The following is a 14,231-nucleotide window of genomic DNA, read 5'->3' as shown; positions in this document are numbered from 1 at the left end:
TGGGTGATTGATACAAGAAAGCGGAGATTTCATATACTTGACCCGCTACACAAGAAAGCTCCAAGCGAGGAGAGAAAGCAACTTAATAAATTCACTGTAAGTTGCCTCTGTGTTCTCCTTTGGGTGTATTTTGTGGAACCATTTAGGTGTATTTTGTTGATCAAGTTGGGTGTATGTTGTTTATTCAGTTGGTTGTATCTTGTGTATTCATTTGGGTGTATTTTATATCTTTAGTATGTTCTAAATAATAATTCTTTGCATTCATTTGGGTGTATTTCATTCGGGTGTATTACTGATTTGTTTTGGTATTTAAGGGATATGTAATTTCAAGAATGAGAGCATATGTTGGCGGGGAACCTCTAAAGAAAGGCGAGAAGGAGAAGGAAATTAAAGCATCATACGTCAAAATATCAGGCCAAAAATCAACGTATAAATTTGTGACTCTGAACATTAAACTTTTCTAAATGAGATTTGTAATTTATTTTCTTCATTTTCAAATATGACTGCGCTATCTACGTTATGAAGTGGCTTGAGTTAATTGAGCCGAAAAACATTAAAAAGGGGAAGTATGAATGGGATAATTGGAAACAGGTAACTGTCTTTAGAACTATATAACTCTGTATTACTTTACTGAATTAATATTGCTGTTTAAACAGAATATACTTTTTAATTGTAGGACGAGGTGGACCACTATAGAGTGGAGTATGCTTCGCGGATACTATTCGGTGAAATGAGTAAAGAGATAGATGAAGCAATTAGAGCGAGTAATGCAATAAGACTGTCGAAGCCATCCTCCGTATTATTGAGTCCATTTTGTCAGATAAATTCTACTAATATAGAAAATGAGTAATCCAACTGCTAGCTAGTTTGTAAATTGAACAAATGCTGTAAAAAATTGCCATTTATAAACAACTTCTATTCAATGAAATTTTTTTCCATAGTTAAATTATATGTGCTGTTAAACTGTCTGTGCTGTATTCAAAAGCTGTATTACAGGTGGTTAAATATGAAGGAAAATATCAAGGCAGATCTAAAGACAGATTATAAATTTTACACCCAACAGGGGGTTTAATATACACCCAAGATTGCTTAAAACATACACCCAAACTGTATATGCTGTTAAACTGTCTGTGCTGTATTCAAAATGTATAAATTACAGGTACCAAAATATGAAGAAAAACATCAAATCAAATATACACCCATAACCTGTGATTTTTTAAACCCAAATAAAGTTGAATATACACCCTGAAATCTATCCCTCCATGATGCTTTGAGACTAAAACCCTGAACCCTAAACACTTAAAATGTAAAATGTGAATTCACAAAAATACACCCAAGAGAAACAATTCTTTTACACCCATATTCTGTAAAACTATACACCCAAAGAGTTATCCACTGCTGCTGGTACCGTAAACTGATAATTCATAACATGTCCTTGATATTGGATGTTATTTGAATGCACCACTGATGCAGCATCAAACAGGTTTATCTGAATATAACACTCACATATTAGATAAACTATTAACGAGAAAAATAAACTCAATCACCACAAATTTAAAGAACATTACTTTTACCTCGCTTAAAACTTTCGTTTTCTTCTTCTTTGTGGCATTTGCAATCTGTTTGTCCAACTTTGAACCTAGCCTATTTTTTGGACGTCCTCTTGTTCGGATCCTTGGCGGGCTTTGAAGCTCGTTAACAGATTCCAAGTTGGCGTCTTCGTGGGACAAAGATGTCCCCTTCCTTTTGGCTTTTAATGATTCCATCTCAGCCATGACGTTATCGTACGCACGGTGCAGAAATGCAATCAGCTCCTCCGATTCGGATGCAAATTCGCAAATATTTTGCGAACGAAAAACTAATTGGTCAAACCTCTTGCTTCTTGGCTCCATCAGTGGCTCGTCGTGGCTGCTCTTGAGGTGTGTGTGTGTCGCCTCTTTACCTTCTTGCTCCATCGTTCCAGTATATATCTAGGTGACACTTGGCTTACTTGTTCAAAGCTTAACACGCTTAGTGCATGACGACACAGTATCCCTCTCGACTCGAATAATAAGCATTGGCATTTTACCTCGGCTGCAACTGAGTCATAAGTAACCACAAACTTGTTGAATATTGAGCTGGAAACTTGTTCTCCGACTTCGTATACTGAATAGCCTAAAGCGGAATTCGTTAATCTAGTGATGCAATTCGCCTTTCCTCTGAATTGCGCTTGGACTTTCCTAAACTTTTGATGAGTGTACACATCTTGAAATTAAGCTTCAATGGAGGATTTGGTTGCACATGGTATGACCGTATGAAAATCTGCAGCATCTGATTCTATCTCTGCTTGCTCCCTGCTTCCGAGGCAATTATCGTATTGTTTGACTAACTGAATAAGCGAGCTGTTGCGGGTGATAAACTTGTTAAAAAATGAATGCATGCTCTCGCTCCTTTGTGTGCTTCTCATCCATGCCCAGAAGTGGTGATCCAGATAGATAGGAACCCATATATGACGGTCTTCATACAGATCTGCAGAATACACCCAAACACAGAGTATAAATACACCCGAAAAAACATGCAAGTTATACCTCTGCTGCAGATTTTAAACAAACATTACCCGAAAGCCACTTGTTGTCCAGAAGACCAAAATTCAGCAAAAAATCATTCCAATTCCTATCGAATGAGTCTTTGCTATGAGAGCTAAAAACAATTTGGCTCATTTCTCATTCAATATCTGCATGTCCCTTGTACCTGTTTAATTTGCTTGGAATCTTCTTCATGATGTGCCAAATACACCAACGGTGAATTGTTGTTGGCATACAGGCCTCTAAAGCCCTTTTCATTGATGCGCATTGATCGGTGAGAAACCCTTTCGGAGCGTTTCCTCCCATGCAATGAAGCCAACATTGAAATAACCATTTGAATGATTCAATTTCTTCGTTTTTCATCAAAGAGCATCCGAGAAGTGTTGACTGACCGTGGTAATTCACCCCGACAAAAGAACCACAGACCAAATTATACCTGAAAACAAATTACCATAGTGCAGAATGCAAAATTATTAGGTACACCCAAACACATGCTTTGTATACACCCAAAAAACAGCCAATATACACCTCTGCTGCGGATTCATAAAAATACATTAATTTAGCATCATAAACAGGGGCAGTTTGTTACCTGTTTGTATTGTAGGTGGTGTCGAATAAAATGACGTTTCCGAAATACTCAAAGGCGGCTCTGCTTCTTGCATCGGCCCAAAAAGCCAGCTTAATCGATTGATCCTCCTCGAGTTCAAGCTCAAAAAAGAAATTCTGATTCTTCTCTTTCATTCTTAACAAATATTTCCCGAATTCCTTTGTATCTTCTTGTTCGGAAACATTCCGCACTTCCCTGCTAATGTAATTCCTCACGTCCTTTTCGATAAAATTTAACTCGCGGTGATCACCGGCAGCCGCAACAAATGATTGGTAGGTTTTGCTTGGTCTGATACCGGCCTCCTCGTTATTCTCTATTGTACGACGAATGGACATGCTTAGTTCCCTGTGCTATTTGAGCATCTCTGCTTTACTTGGACAGCAGGGGTGTGAATGATCTAACACAACCTTTGAAATGATCCAAGCACCGACATCCTTCAATGTGTGTATATAAATTCTTGCAGGACAGTTTAAACCGGCTGTCGGATTTGTCTTCTCGGTCGGAGATATTTTAGATTTCCATGTTCCCTCTCTGCTACATGTAATCAATTGATTCTTAATCTCGTTTCCCTTCCTATTTGTGCTCTGAACTCTTATAGAAAAACCTGTAACCTTGGCGTAGTTCCTGTAAAATTTTCCAGCATCTTCAAGGGTGGTAAAGGTCATTCCAACCTTCAGAATAAACTGATCATCAACAACAGAGAGAGGATGCAGAATACACCATGTCAAAAACTATAAATACACCCAATCATTGCTAATATAATACACGCGAACGGCACCAACTCAACTAAAATGACAATAAAAGCCATAAGCTGTAAACACACATGCTGCAGAATCCACCACACAAAAAATAAAAAACACACCCAATCATGTCTGATATAATACACCCGAACGACAACAACAGCTAAAAATAACAGAAAAAGTCATAAATGTAAATACACCCATACTACCGAAACAAATACACCCAAAGAAAGCTCTGATCTACACCCGAGCGTCTGCTATAAATTCCAGATAATCAATCAAAACTAATACATTACATTCAATCCACAGATTTATGTTGACGCGTTAGTCTCACAGTCAATGTTCACGAATTATTCAGCTACACAATGCTATACAAATTAATACAGCAAAATTCAGAGTAAACGTATGTAAATCAAACCTCAGGAACTTCGTTAGATTCAAATTCATAATCCACTTCGCCCTGATTCAACTGAAAATCTGACGTTGAATCAACCATTATCTTCAAAACGAATCCAAACTTTGATTTCAGTAGACAAAAATCGATAGAAAACGAAGCTGGAGTTAAAAGAGAGAAGAACGAGAAAAAGAAGAACGAGAAGAAGAAGAAGAACGAGGAGAAGAACGAAGAACGAAACAAATCTAGAAATAAGGAGAGAAGAACGAGAAGAAGAAGAACAAGAAGAAGAAGAAGGAGAAGAAGAACGAAGAAAGGAAACAAATCTTTTAAATTTGGTAGTTATATATAGCGCGTGTATGTGACGTAACCATTGGAGCGCGTTTTAGGTTTTAGGGTTTTAAGTAACTTGTAAAGCATACAAGTAGTTAGCGCTTGTATGCAGAGCTTTTCTGTATTGAATATTCTTAAAATGTCAATTCTAGTGTTACAAAAATCTTTACCATACAAATACAAATTCGATTTCTTTTTAGGACTGGCCATCGTTTTAATAAAAAACGATACGATACAAAAGATGTTAAGACAGTAATTAACTTAATTTTATTCAGCTTTTTAGATATAATTAATGCATCCTATGTGTATAGCAAAGTATAGAATATAGTATTTGATAGTTTATTTAATATAATATTTGTTATATTATTATAAATAAATTTAATTATTCGCCTGTTACGTGTTTAATTATTTTGATGATAAAACGTAATGATTAATTTAATAACTGTTTTTTTAATAATATAAAATATTTTTGTTAAATTAAGCTAAAAATTTATAATTTCAAAAGGTAAAAATTTTCCCCAATATTTAATAAAACTGAGCCACAAATTTTCCAATTATATGTTTGGTAAAATCTTATGTGCAATTGTTTTCTCACATATTAAATATTATCTCTCTATAAAAAAAAATATTAAATAATAATTTAATCAAATTTATTAAATTATCTAATAATTTTTAAATATGAACTCTATAAAAATAATTATACGTAAATTTCAACTATATGTTTTCATATGTATAGTGCAGGTAATATAACCCTACAATATGTTCAGATGTCCAGATATCGTTGAACCCCAGATGTATTACGCAGCATTGAATGCACCACCGACGTGTCCATGTTTTCATGTTAAAAAAAAAAGTGAAAACTGACGTAAAGTCGGCTTCACGTAAAGTTAATACATTATTTGACTAAATTTTCATCCAACGGTTTTCAGATATGAACTTCACTTCTGAGTTTTCACCTAAAAATAAATACATTTGTTCAAAATGAACTACAGCGAAGGGATGCAAAACGGTGACGTGGTTCATGGTTGGTCGTCAGTAGCGTTAAAGATACAGGCATGTATTCGTGTGTAACCAAGAACTATATCTCTTTTTTTTCCGAGCAAAAAGAAGCAGCGTTTAATCGCTTATGTTCAACCCAACGAATCTTTCGCCCCGTCCCAACACCAAAAGGAAAAAGAAGGTACATACATGAAGATGAAGGTAGCAGGACGAAATCAGTAAAATATTTGGTCAACCTACTCAGTAGAACCTACAGCTCATTGCATACTTCCATCACCGCTTTTCAAATGCCAATAAGAACCTTTTGAGACACACAGCTCACTCATGACCTGAAATTGTAAGAGATATCAAGCAATACAACTGTTAATAAAATGTGAAGTGTGTGTTTCTGTAATAAATTTTTAAAAGAAATACTCCTAACAATTTTAAGTGTAAGTTGCATGTGATTTTCGCCAAAAGCGACAATAATAAAAAGAGGAGGAGATTTTCGGCCTTTTTGGAAGTTGATTATCTTATAATAATAAGAAATAGAAGAGAAAGTTTGGCAAATTTTTATTTTATTTTTTAAAAAAAAAGTCGTTTTAAGTGCGGATCATTAAGCATCGTTCCAGTTTGTATATATATAGACTGCACATCTTTTGCAGCAATTTCTTTTGCTTGTCTCTTTGATTCTATCCTTTGGACAATTTATCTCTCTTTTGTTTTTATTCTAATAAACATTTTTTATCCAAGTTCCACATAACGATCCAGATTGAAACTAAGTTGCATTATGTTTTCTTTTAATTTTGATAAATGATGGGAGAATCGTGGGTATAGAACTGCATGAAATATAACACTGTATAAATCAAGACAACAATAATATATTACAGAGAGATCTGAAAAAGAGGTCAAGTCGATAACTTGATTCAGAATCTTACCCTGGTATATTCATTGCTTGTGACTTCTCTATTAAGTGTTGCTGTTGCAGCTGCACATATTTCAGCCTTCTTCAACTTGCCATCAGATTTTCCACGAAGCAATGTGATTACAACATCTCTGCAAGAACCAATATAGTCCCAACTATCATTTAACAAATGGAAAGCACTATTTTATTATTATATTTTTGGTTTCGTGGGGAACAAAAACAATCATTTCCTTTTACCTTCTGTTCTTTTTCTCCCCCTCTTTTATCTTCTTTTGGAAGAGGAGTGGAGAGAGACTAGAGAGATAGAGATTAGAGAACCAACCTAAATGGGTCTTCCTGTACTTTCAGAACATAAGAACCGTGGATATCATATGCAACTTCGCTTATGACAGCCTTCAGCTCTTCTTGTGGACCCTCGAAACCAACCATTGCATCACTAGCAACTTTTGATTCTGTCTTTGAAAGAAGACTTGTGGAGATTGCCATTTCACGCAATCTTTGACGCATCATTTGGAGGCTGCCAACACAAACAGAAGCAGCATAAATAAAGAGTCAACCAAACAAAAACATAGCTACTTAACTTCTGCAGAGCTCACTTCTCTTTAAGACACGACTATTCAAATAAAATCCCCCATCCCCCCCCTCCCCCTCTCTCTCTCAATGAATGCCATAAACTAGACTTAAAGATTAAAGACTCTTTCGCTCCAGATTTTCAGAAAACTTTCTCACTAGGTTACTTGAAGCCTAGGTTAATTCAACCTCAAGCCTTTTGCATATTATTGTAAACTACCACTATTCATTCTTCCAAAAATGACTCTCATGGGGGTTATTTAGCAACCTCAAAAACCTAGATAATTGGGTACAAAATAGAAATGGTTACTCCAGTCGGGCTAAAAATGAACTAGATTTTTTAATAGGCATTTGGTTTCACATCAAATTTAATTCAAAATTACTCTAGGCAATGGTTGCCGGCTATGAAAGATGGTGATCACTGGTGGCATGGTGGTGACTGGTGATTGTCAGTATTGAGGCAGTGGTGATTGGGGGTAGGTTGTGGTAGCTAGAGAAAGAGAAGTTTTTGCATGGTGGAAATGGTGGTTGCCGAGGTAGGGTTGGTTGCCAATGACGAGCTGTGGTTGTCAGTGGCACTGGTTGTTGTCGGGGTAGATGGTGGTCACCAATAACAAGCAATGGTGATCAGCGGCAGCGGTGGTCAGCAGCGTGCGGTTGGTGAAAATATAGCATAAAGCAGGTAAAATATAGTAGAGCAAAAAATTGGCTTCGAAATAAAACCAACTGAAAATTGGCTTTGAAATATGGTGATCTTAATTTTTTTGAAAATTTAGCTGTCAAGGGTATATTTGGTACAAATTGAAAACTTTTGGGACAAAATTGAAACAAAATAAAACTTAGGGATATTTTTAAAACTTTTGCCAAACTTTAGGGACAAAAAATATACTTTACCCATAAATAAATAATAATGTTAGGCTGAAATTAGTTTAACTAAAAACTAGTATGATTTATTTGTGGAGCTACTTTACAACTAAAAAAGAACTAGGCTACATTGTACCTGCTTAACTGGATATTGGTGGTTACCACTTACCAAATACCCCCTTAGTGATCAAGAAAGGATTGAAATCTCAAAAAGAAAAAGAAAAAAAAAATACCTGCAGACTCTGTGAGTCTGTAGAAGTTTTGTGATGGCAACTAGCAGTGCTTGTCTAGTTGCATTTGACATGGTCATCCTCCCAGAAGACGCTCCGCTCAAACTAGTTACCTGCTCAGACTTTGCTGATTTGACAAGCTCACTCTTGATGTGTTGGCTTGCTACACCATCTTTATCAAACTTCCGCTTTGCAACAATAACACGCCTTCCAAAATCAGATAGTTTTGCTTCCAAATTTTTCAACATTTCCTCTTGTCTTTCCGCAACATTTGGATGACGTTTTTTAAATGAATCATCAGGAACCTCTGGGAACTTCCAATAAAGAGTTCCGCCAGATTTAAGTGGATCACATCCTTCCAAACCAAATTTATTCAGCCATTCTTTTAAAACATTACCAACTTTGCCTCCCAGATTCAGATCTGAAGCCTGAACTCTCAAACTCTTGCTAAACAATAGTATGACAAAGTCTCTAGCTAATTCTCCAATACCAGAATCATCCTTAAGAGAAAGCAATTTACTTTTAGCAGTCCAGAACCCCTGAATTAATATTGCGTGCTTGTGCAGGAATTCCGCAAGTTCCTCATCCGAGTACTCACGAGCAAAATGCTTAATAGCACTGAATCGGCGAAATGGAGGGTCCTACAATAAGGAGCTCTGTTAGAGATGCAATAGAAAGGGGCATAGAGAAAAGGAATAATAATAATAATAATAGATGATGTGTAAGATTATTAGTATACTAGAATATAAGTCTTTTTTCTTAAACTAAACTTGATATAAAGCATGCATTCATTGATATTGCATTACTGCATTAACATTCTCTGTCTACATGCATGCACCTCTATCATAGAACATTGATATAATATAAAATTTCAGTTCGGTTGTGTACACCACCCAAATAACTAGATAAGCACTTTCTTATAAATAAGGAACTCTAGATGTTTTCACTAGATACGAATTACGTTCACACAGCCACACATAAAAAACGGTAGATGTCAAATCCAACAATAGACACTTCTAAAATTTAAAAGTAAGCATGCTTTTGGCTTTGACTGTCCCATTCTAAATAACAAAAAAGAAAAACACCACAAATACAAGTGCTACAAACCTCAACAAGCAATTTCTTAAGACGTTCTTCCACGGGCAATGATAAAAGATGCCTGAAATAACAAGAACAGATGATACTTGGATAGTTAAAATCATAAGCAACTTGCAACAGTGCAATCAAGTAAACCAAATCAAAACATTAAACCAGAAAGAGATGATACGCGAGAAAAAAAGGTAGTTGGCAAAATGGTAATCAGAACTAAATCAATTAAGTTTTATATTAAAGGACGACGGTACCTTTTAGAAGAGATGTTGTTCACTCCAGGACATAGTGCAGTTACATAGTCATCACTAGAAACATTCAGAAATTTACAAACTTAACAAATGAACATCTTCAAATAAAGGAAAGTATACAAAAAAGTATAAAGGGACATATTCTTACACATCCATTGTAAATTTAATGGGATGACTTTCGTGCATCATCATTTGATCTAAATATCGAGACGAGATATCACTCTTGCAGCTATGGTACTTGAGAGCAACCCAGCCCTGCACAGGATAATAGAGAAAATGACTAAGTAGAAAATGGTTTAACCGGAATACACTGACAAATTGACAATGCAAAATTTCATTTCTTTGTCATCTAATAAAAAACTGCCACTCAGCCATAATCCATTGATTTAACCACCACGACCTGAATAGCTATGCATATTGGAGAATAATACTAAGTCCATTCAGTATATTCTTCAGCATATTGAAACTACATAACATATGTTCCAGAAGAAATAAGACTGAATAACCATATGATTTCCAAAATCTCGAATCAGATGAGAAAATCATGAGGTAGCTGTATCTTAAGCATATTATACCTAATATAGGTAAAACACGTGTGAGGATTTCTCGTGTTTATGCAACAGATCATATCTACAGGCAAGCCATTTATGGTTTCATAAAAAGTTCAAGTGTTATACCTCATCGTCATCACTCTGTTTCCCAAGTGATAACTCCGTCTGCTTATTCTGTAGGAAAGAAAACAAATGGATTAGCAAGTTGGAGACTTGGAGAAGAAAGAGAGAAATAGAAGAGAAGATAAAATGAAGTGCAAAAACCCTCTAATAAAGATACCAAATATAACAACCCACATAGTAGTTAAGCTAAATGCATCAAATGATACCATTGTCTTATCACAAGTATATCAGTAAACAAGCCATTTAAACCTAGACCCTATAGTGGTTTCTCCATAGTTTTTTTTGGTCTCTTATTGCCCCCTCATTATTGAATTACCCTACCAAAACTTCTCACATAACCAAATTATTTAAGGTGATCCTCTACCAATTTTTCCACAATATGTGTTACCTTATCATTCTCCCTAACTATTTTGATCTTAAAGTACACTTGGCACAAATGGAGCCAACAAGATAATGCTAACTATTACATTCATCTATATATTTATATTTATATATAACAATAATCTCAAGGATTTATGAAACTCGCATATCATTCAGGTTCAAATTTCTTAAAGCAACAAAAAGTTTGATACAACTCATACACCAGTTAATCATTTATAAAAAGTACATACACAATTATTTCAAGAAGTGTCAAGAAATTTGAATCATTTGTAAAAATCATAATTCCTTATCCTTGTACTTGTGCAGTCATCACTAGATTGCTGTAACAAATTATGTCCATGATGAATACATCTTACCTGCTTTTTTGGTGCAGCAGCAGATTTTTCTTCAATTGACCCCTCAATTTTGACAGTGGCATTTTCCCCAGTGGAGACCTGGTTCTTTCTTTTTGAACCACCAGAATGTAGGTGATGAAATGCTGGTCGAAGCTGCACAACTGCATTAACTGGATGCAGTTGGAACTGCAAACCAGAATGAGAACACACAAATTTACAAATTTCCTACAAATTTAAAAAACAACTATGCATTTATAAAATCCTCAACCTATTAGACACATAATAGGACTGAACTGTGGAATATTTTTTATGCTATTCATATAATCAGCATAAGCAATAACTAGAAAGGGGGAATATAACAAGCTTGCAAGGTTGTAACTCATGTAACAATCTAAAACAGAAAACTAATTATGTTAAACATGATATCTTATTTGTGCATCTGATCTTACTAATTTTCCACTTCCACACCTAATTCGAACATACCATGTAACCCAATCCTTGCTGCAATATCTATCTATTAAGTAACACAAGAATAATTTCTTGTAAATAAGAAAGTCATCATCAGGAGTATTTCCAGCGGAAAATCCATCTGCCTATTTTAATAGAAGAAAGTATCATATGTTCAACTATAGTAAAACAATCTTCCACTTAGTATCGGCATACGTAACAGTACATCTAACTGCTCGAATAATATACCACCCTGAACCTAAGTTAGACTGACATCACAGAACAGAATGTGAGACATAATACCTTATCACCCTTGAGAAGTCCAACAGCATAGCAGTTTGCAGAAGATGGATTCCACTTAGTTGCTAAAGTCTGAAAGAAGAATAACTAAATAAATAAATGTATTGTACCATATCTTGGAATCATGGATCCTAACTTACTTAGTATTCAACAAGAGATCATGAACCTTTCTCATTACAATTAAAAAAAAAGCACGATTTTATTGCTACATCAAAACCCAAGTGAACTCTTGCATTCAAAATACAAGCAAGTTGGAGCTCCAGTTGAATGCTTGTTGAAAAAAATAAAATAAAAGAAAGAAAGAAGCGAACTTCAACTAATGAACAAACCTGCTTAGTGAAGTTGAATCTGCTAGCAGTCTCAGTGTCAATATTACTTGAGTCCAAATCAACAGATAAATCAATCTCCATGTTTGAACTCTTAGGATTCAACCTTACCTACCAATCAAAAGCAAAAAAACACAATGACAATACCTAGCTCGATTCTTCATTTAACACAAGGACCAAACAAGAAGAAAAAAGAACCGCACCTCTTCGCATCGTTCTTCTAGCTCATATGGCCGCCAGCGCGGTCTCAACGGATATTGCAAAACGTATAACTAACAAAAGCAGCGAAGAAAATATACACATCAGACTCCTAAGGAGCAACCGCGCGCGTAAACGAATTCGCGTAAGCATGTGTAAACATACCTGAGTGGCAGCATCGACAGAAGGACCAAAGAAGACGTCGAATTCGCGAACGACGGTGTCCTCGGCGGTTTCTTCCGGAAGATCCAGGGACATGGAATCGACTTGGTCAGTTTCATCTTGGGCCTCGGACTTGGGTGCCAGCTCGGTATTGGCGGTGTGGTTGGGCTCGGGCTTCGTGTGAGTTGTTGGTGCGACAATTTCGTCAACATCTTCCTTCTTGGCTGCGAATTCCTGTGGCTCTGGTTTGAAGGGGGGTGGTGGTTGGGGTTCAGGTTTAGGTTGTAGGTGAGGTTCGGATGGGGGTTTAGGTTTGGTTTTAGGCTTGGAGGATTTTGGCGCGAATTTGGTGACTCGAGAAGGGAGTTTGCCCGTGGCTTCGACCTCGTCTATGTCCATTTTTTCAACTGTCTGTATCACTCACACACTGCGTTCTCAGTGCTGCATTTGAGGTTTGGCGGTTGCTGCTTCCAAAACAAAATCCCCAAGGCGTGACGAACACGAACCAAAACTAATTTCTACGAGTAATTAGTTACGTTTCCGGCCCAATGCTCAAGCCCGGCTCGTTTGTTCCTCTGTTTTTTTTTTTTATGCGCAGGACTACATCTTCGGAGGTGCTTGCGAAATGAGTTTGCACGTCAACTTCAGGGGTCGCCAGCTAAATGGAGCTGAGGCAGGCTTTACCATTTCGTGGCTGCCATCAACGAAATGCAGCATTCCATGCCAGGGGCACACGAATTGGAGCATGTCAAGGCCAGCGGCAATGAAATGGCCAATGCACTGGCGGCGACCACGAATTGGAGAGCTTCGTGTGTGGCGCCCATGAAATGGCTGGTCAAAGTGGCAGCAGCAGAAACCGTACCTCACATGCATTGGGTGTGTTGGGTGGCAGGAGACACTTGGAAAGGGAGCCAAGACAATTATAAAAGGGTTGGGAGGAAAAAAATTTGTTAGAGTGATAAAAGAAATCTAGGAGGTGGGTTTGTGGTGCTGAGTTTGAAAAAAAAATTAACTTAATATGAGTGGGGGTGGGGTTAACGTGGAGGAGAACTTGAACCGGTTGGACGAACTTCATATAGCGGCACATTTATTCCATAAGGTTAGTTTAGGTCGTTAAGCTGATTGATGTTGTTAGCGATTGTTAGAATTAATTTTTTCGATATTAAAAATTTGTTATAGTATTTTTAACTATTGTCTTTCTTGCTACCTTATGTTGCAGCCCACGCGTGTTCTTACTCCTCATGGCACACTCGTCGATGTTTTCATGTTAGATCCTGCAGATCCAAGCATGGAAATTAGGCGGTAGAGGCTTGAGCCTTATCTAAGACACACCGGATTTTACCATGCCTCTTTGATCAAGTGCTTCGAGTACGACAATCCACTTATTAGTGCCTTTGTCGAACGATGGCAACCGGAGACACACACATTTCACCTCCCTTGGGGTGAGTGTACGATAACCTTGGAGGATGTAGTAATGCAGTTAGGTCTACCTGTTGATGGTCAGCCTGTTAGTGGTACTTTGAGGTCATTGAGCAAGTTTCACCAAAGAGATATTTGGAAATGGTGTCATGAACTTCTAGGTGAGGTTTCCGCCGGCCACGTAGGGACAACGAAATTCAACATCAAGTTGAAGTGGCTCAGAACTCGTCTTCAGCAGATGCCGCTTGACTTAGAAGATAATGGCATCATGCAGTATGCACGTTGTTACATACTTTACTTGTTGGGAGGTGTGCTTTTTTCGGACAAGGCCAACGGTGTTCGATATCTGCCGTTATTGGCTGACTATGATGCCATCGGCCGCGTTTGGAGGTCAACAATTGTCCCTGGTGCAAAAATGATTACTTAGTCAAACATGTGAAGGAG

The 14,231-nt window shown here is 36.9% G+C and overlaps 1 protein-coding gene across 1 annotated transcript; it reads right to left on the bottom strand.

Annotated features, from left to right (window-relative positions):
* Positions 1–5,696: 5,696 nt before the first annotated feature.
* On the bottom strand, positions 5,697–12,848 carry LOC107487868 (uncharacterized). Its single transcript, XM_016108557.3, has 13 exons — positions 12,372–12,848; positions 12,212–12,280; positions 12,012–12,119; positions 11,686–11,754; positions 10,957–11,121; positions 10,223–10,270; positions 9,694–9,800; positions 9,549–9,602; positions 9,313–9,364; positions 8,209–8,846; positions 6,864–7,058; positions 6,555–6,672; positions 5,697–5,966 (listed from the first exon to the last, which is right to left on the bottom strand). Exons 1-13 carry the CDS (start codon positions 12,765–12,767, stop codon positions 5,895–5,897), a joined length of 2,091 nt encoding a protein of 696 aa, XP_015964043.1. The 5' UTR covers positions 12,768–12,848; the 3' UTR covers positions 5,697–5,894.
* Positions 12,849–14,231: the final 1,383 nt, after the last annotated feature.

This window comes from Arachis duranensis, chromosome 5 (genome assembly GCF_000817695.3).
Source record: "Arachis duranensis cultivar V14167 chromosome 5, aradu.V14167.gnm2.J7QH, whole genome shotgun sequence".
In the NCBI taxonomy this organism is placed as follows: domain Eukaryota; kingdom Viridiplantae; phylum Streptophyta; class Magnoliopsida; order Fabales; family Fabaceae; genus Arachis; species Arachis duranensis.
Note: the sequence above shows the minus strand (reverse complement) of the source record. Positions and strands in the feature narration are given on the sequence as shown.

Bases quoted from the DNA above. Each gene is read 5' to 3' on its own strand.
- LOC107487868 (XM_016108557.3), bottom strand. From the start codon at position 12,767: ATGGACATAGACGAGGTCGAAGCCACGGGCAAACTCCCTTCTCGAGTC. The intron at 12,120-12,211 runs GTGCGGTTCTTT...TTTGATTGGTAG, and splicing joins TAGAAGAACGATGCGAAGAG to GTAAGGTTGAATCCTAAGAG. The intron at 6,673-6,863 runs GTTGGTTCTCTA...TGGTTCTTGCAG, and splicing joins GTACAGGAAGACCCATTTAG to AGATGTTGTAATCACATTGC.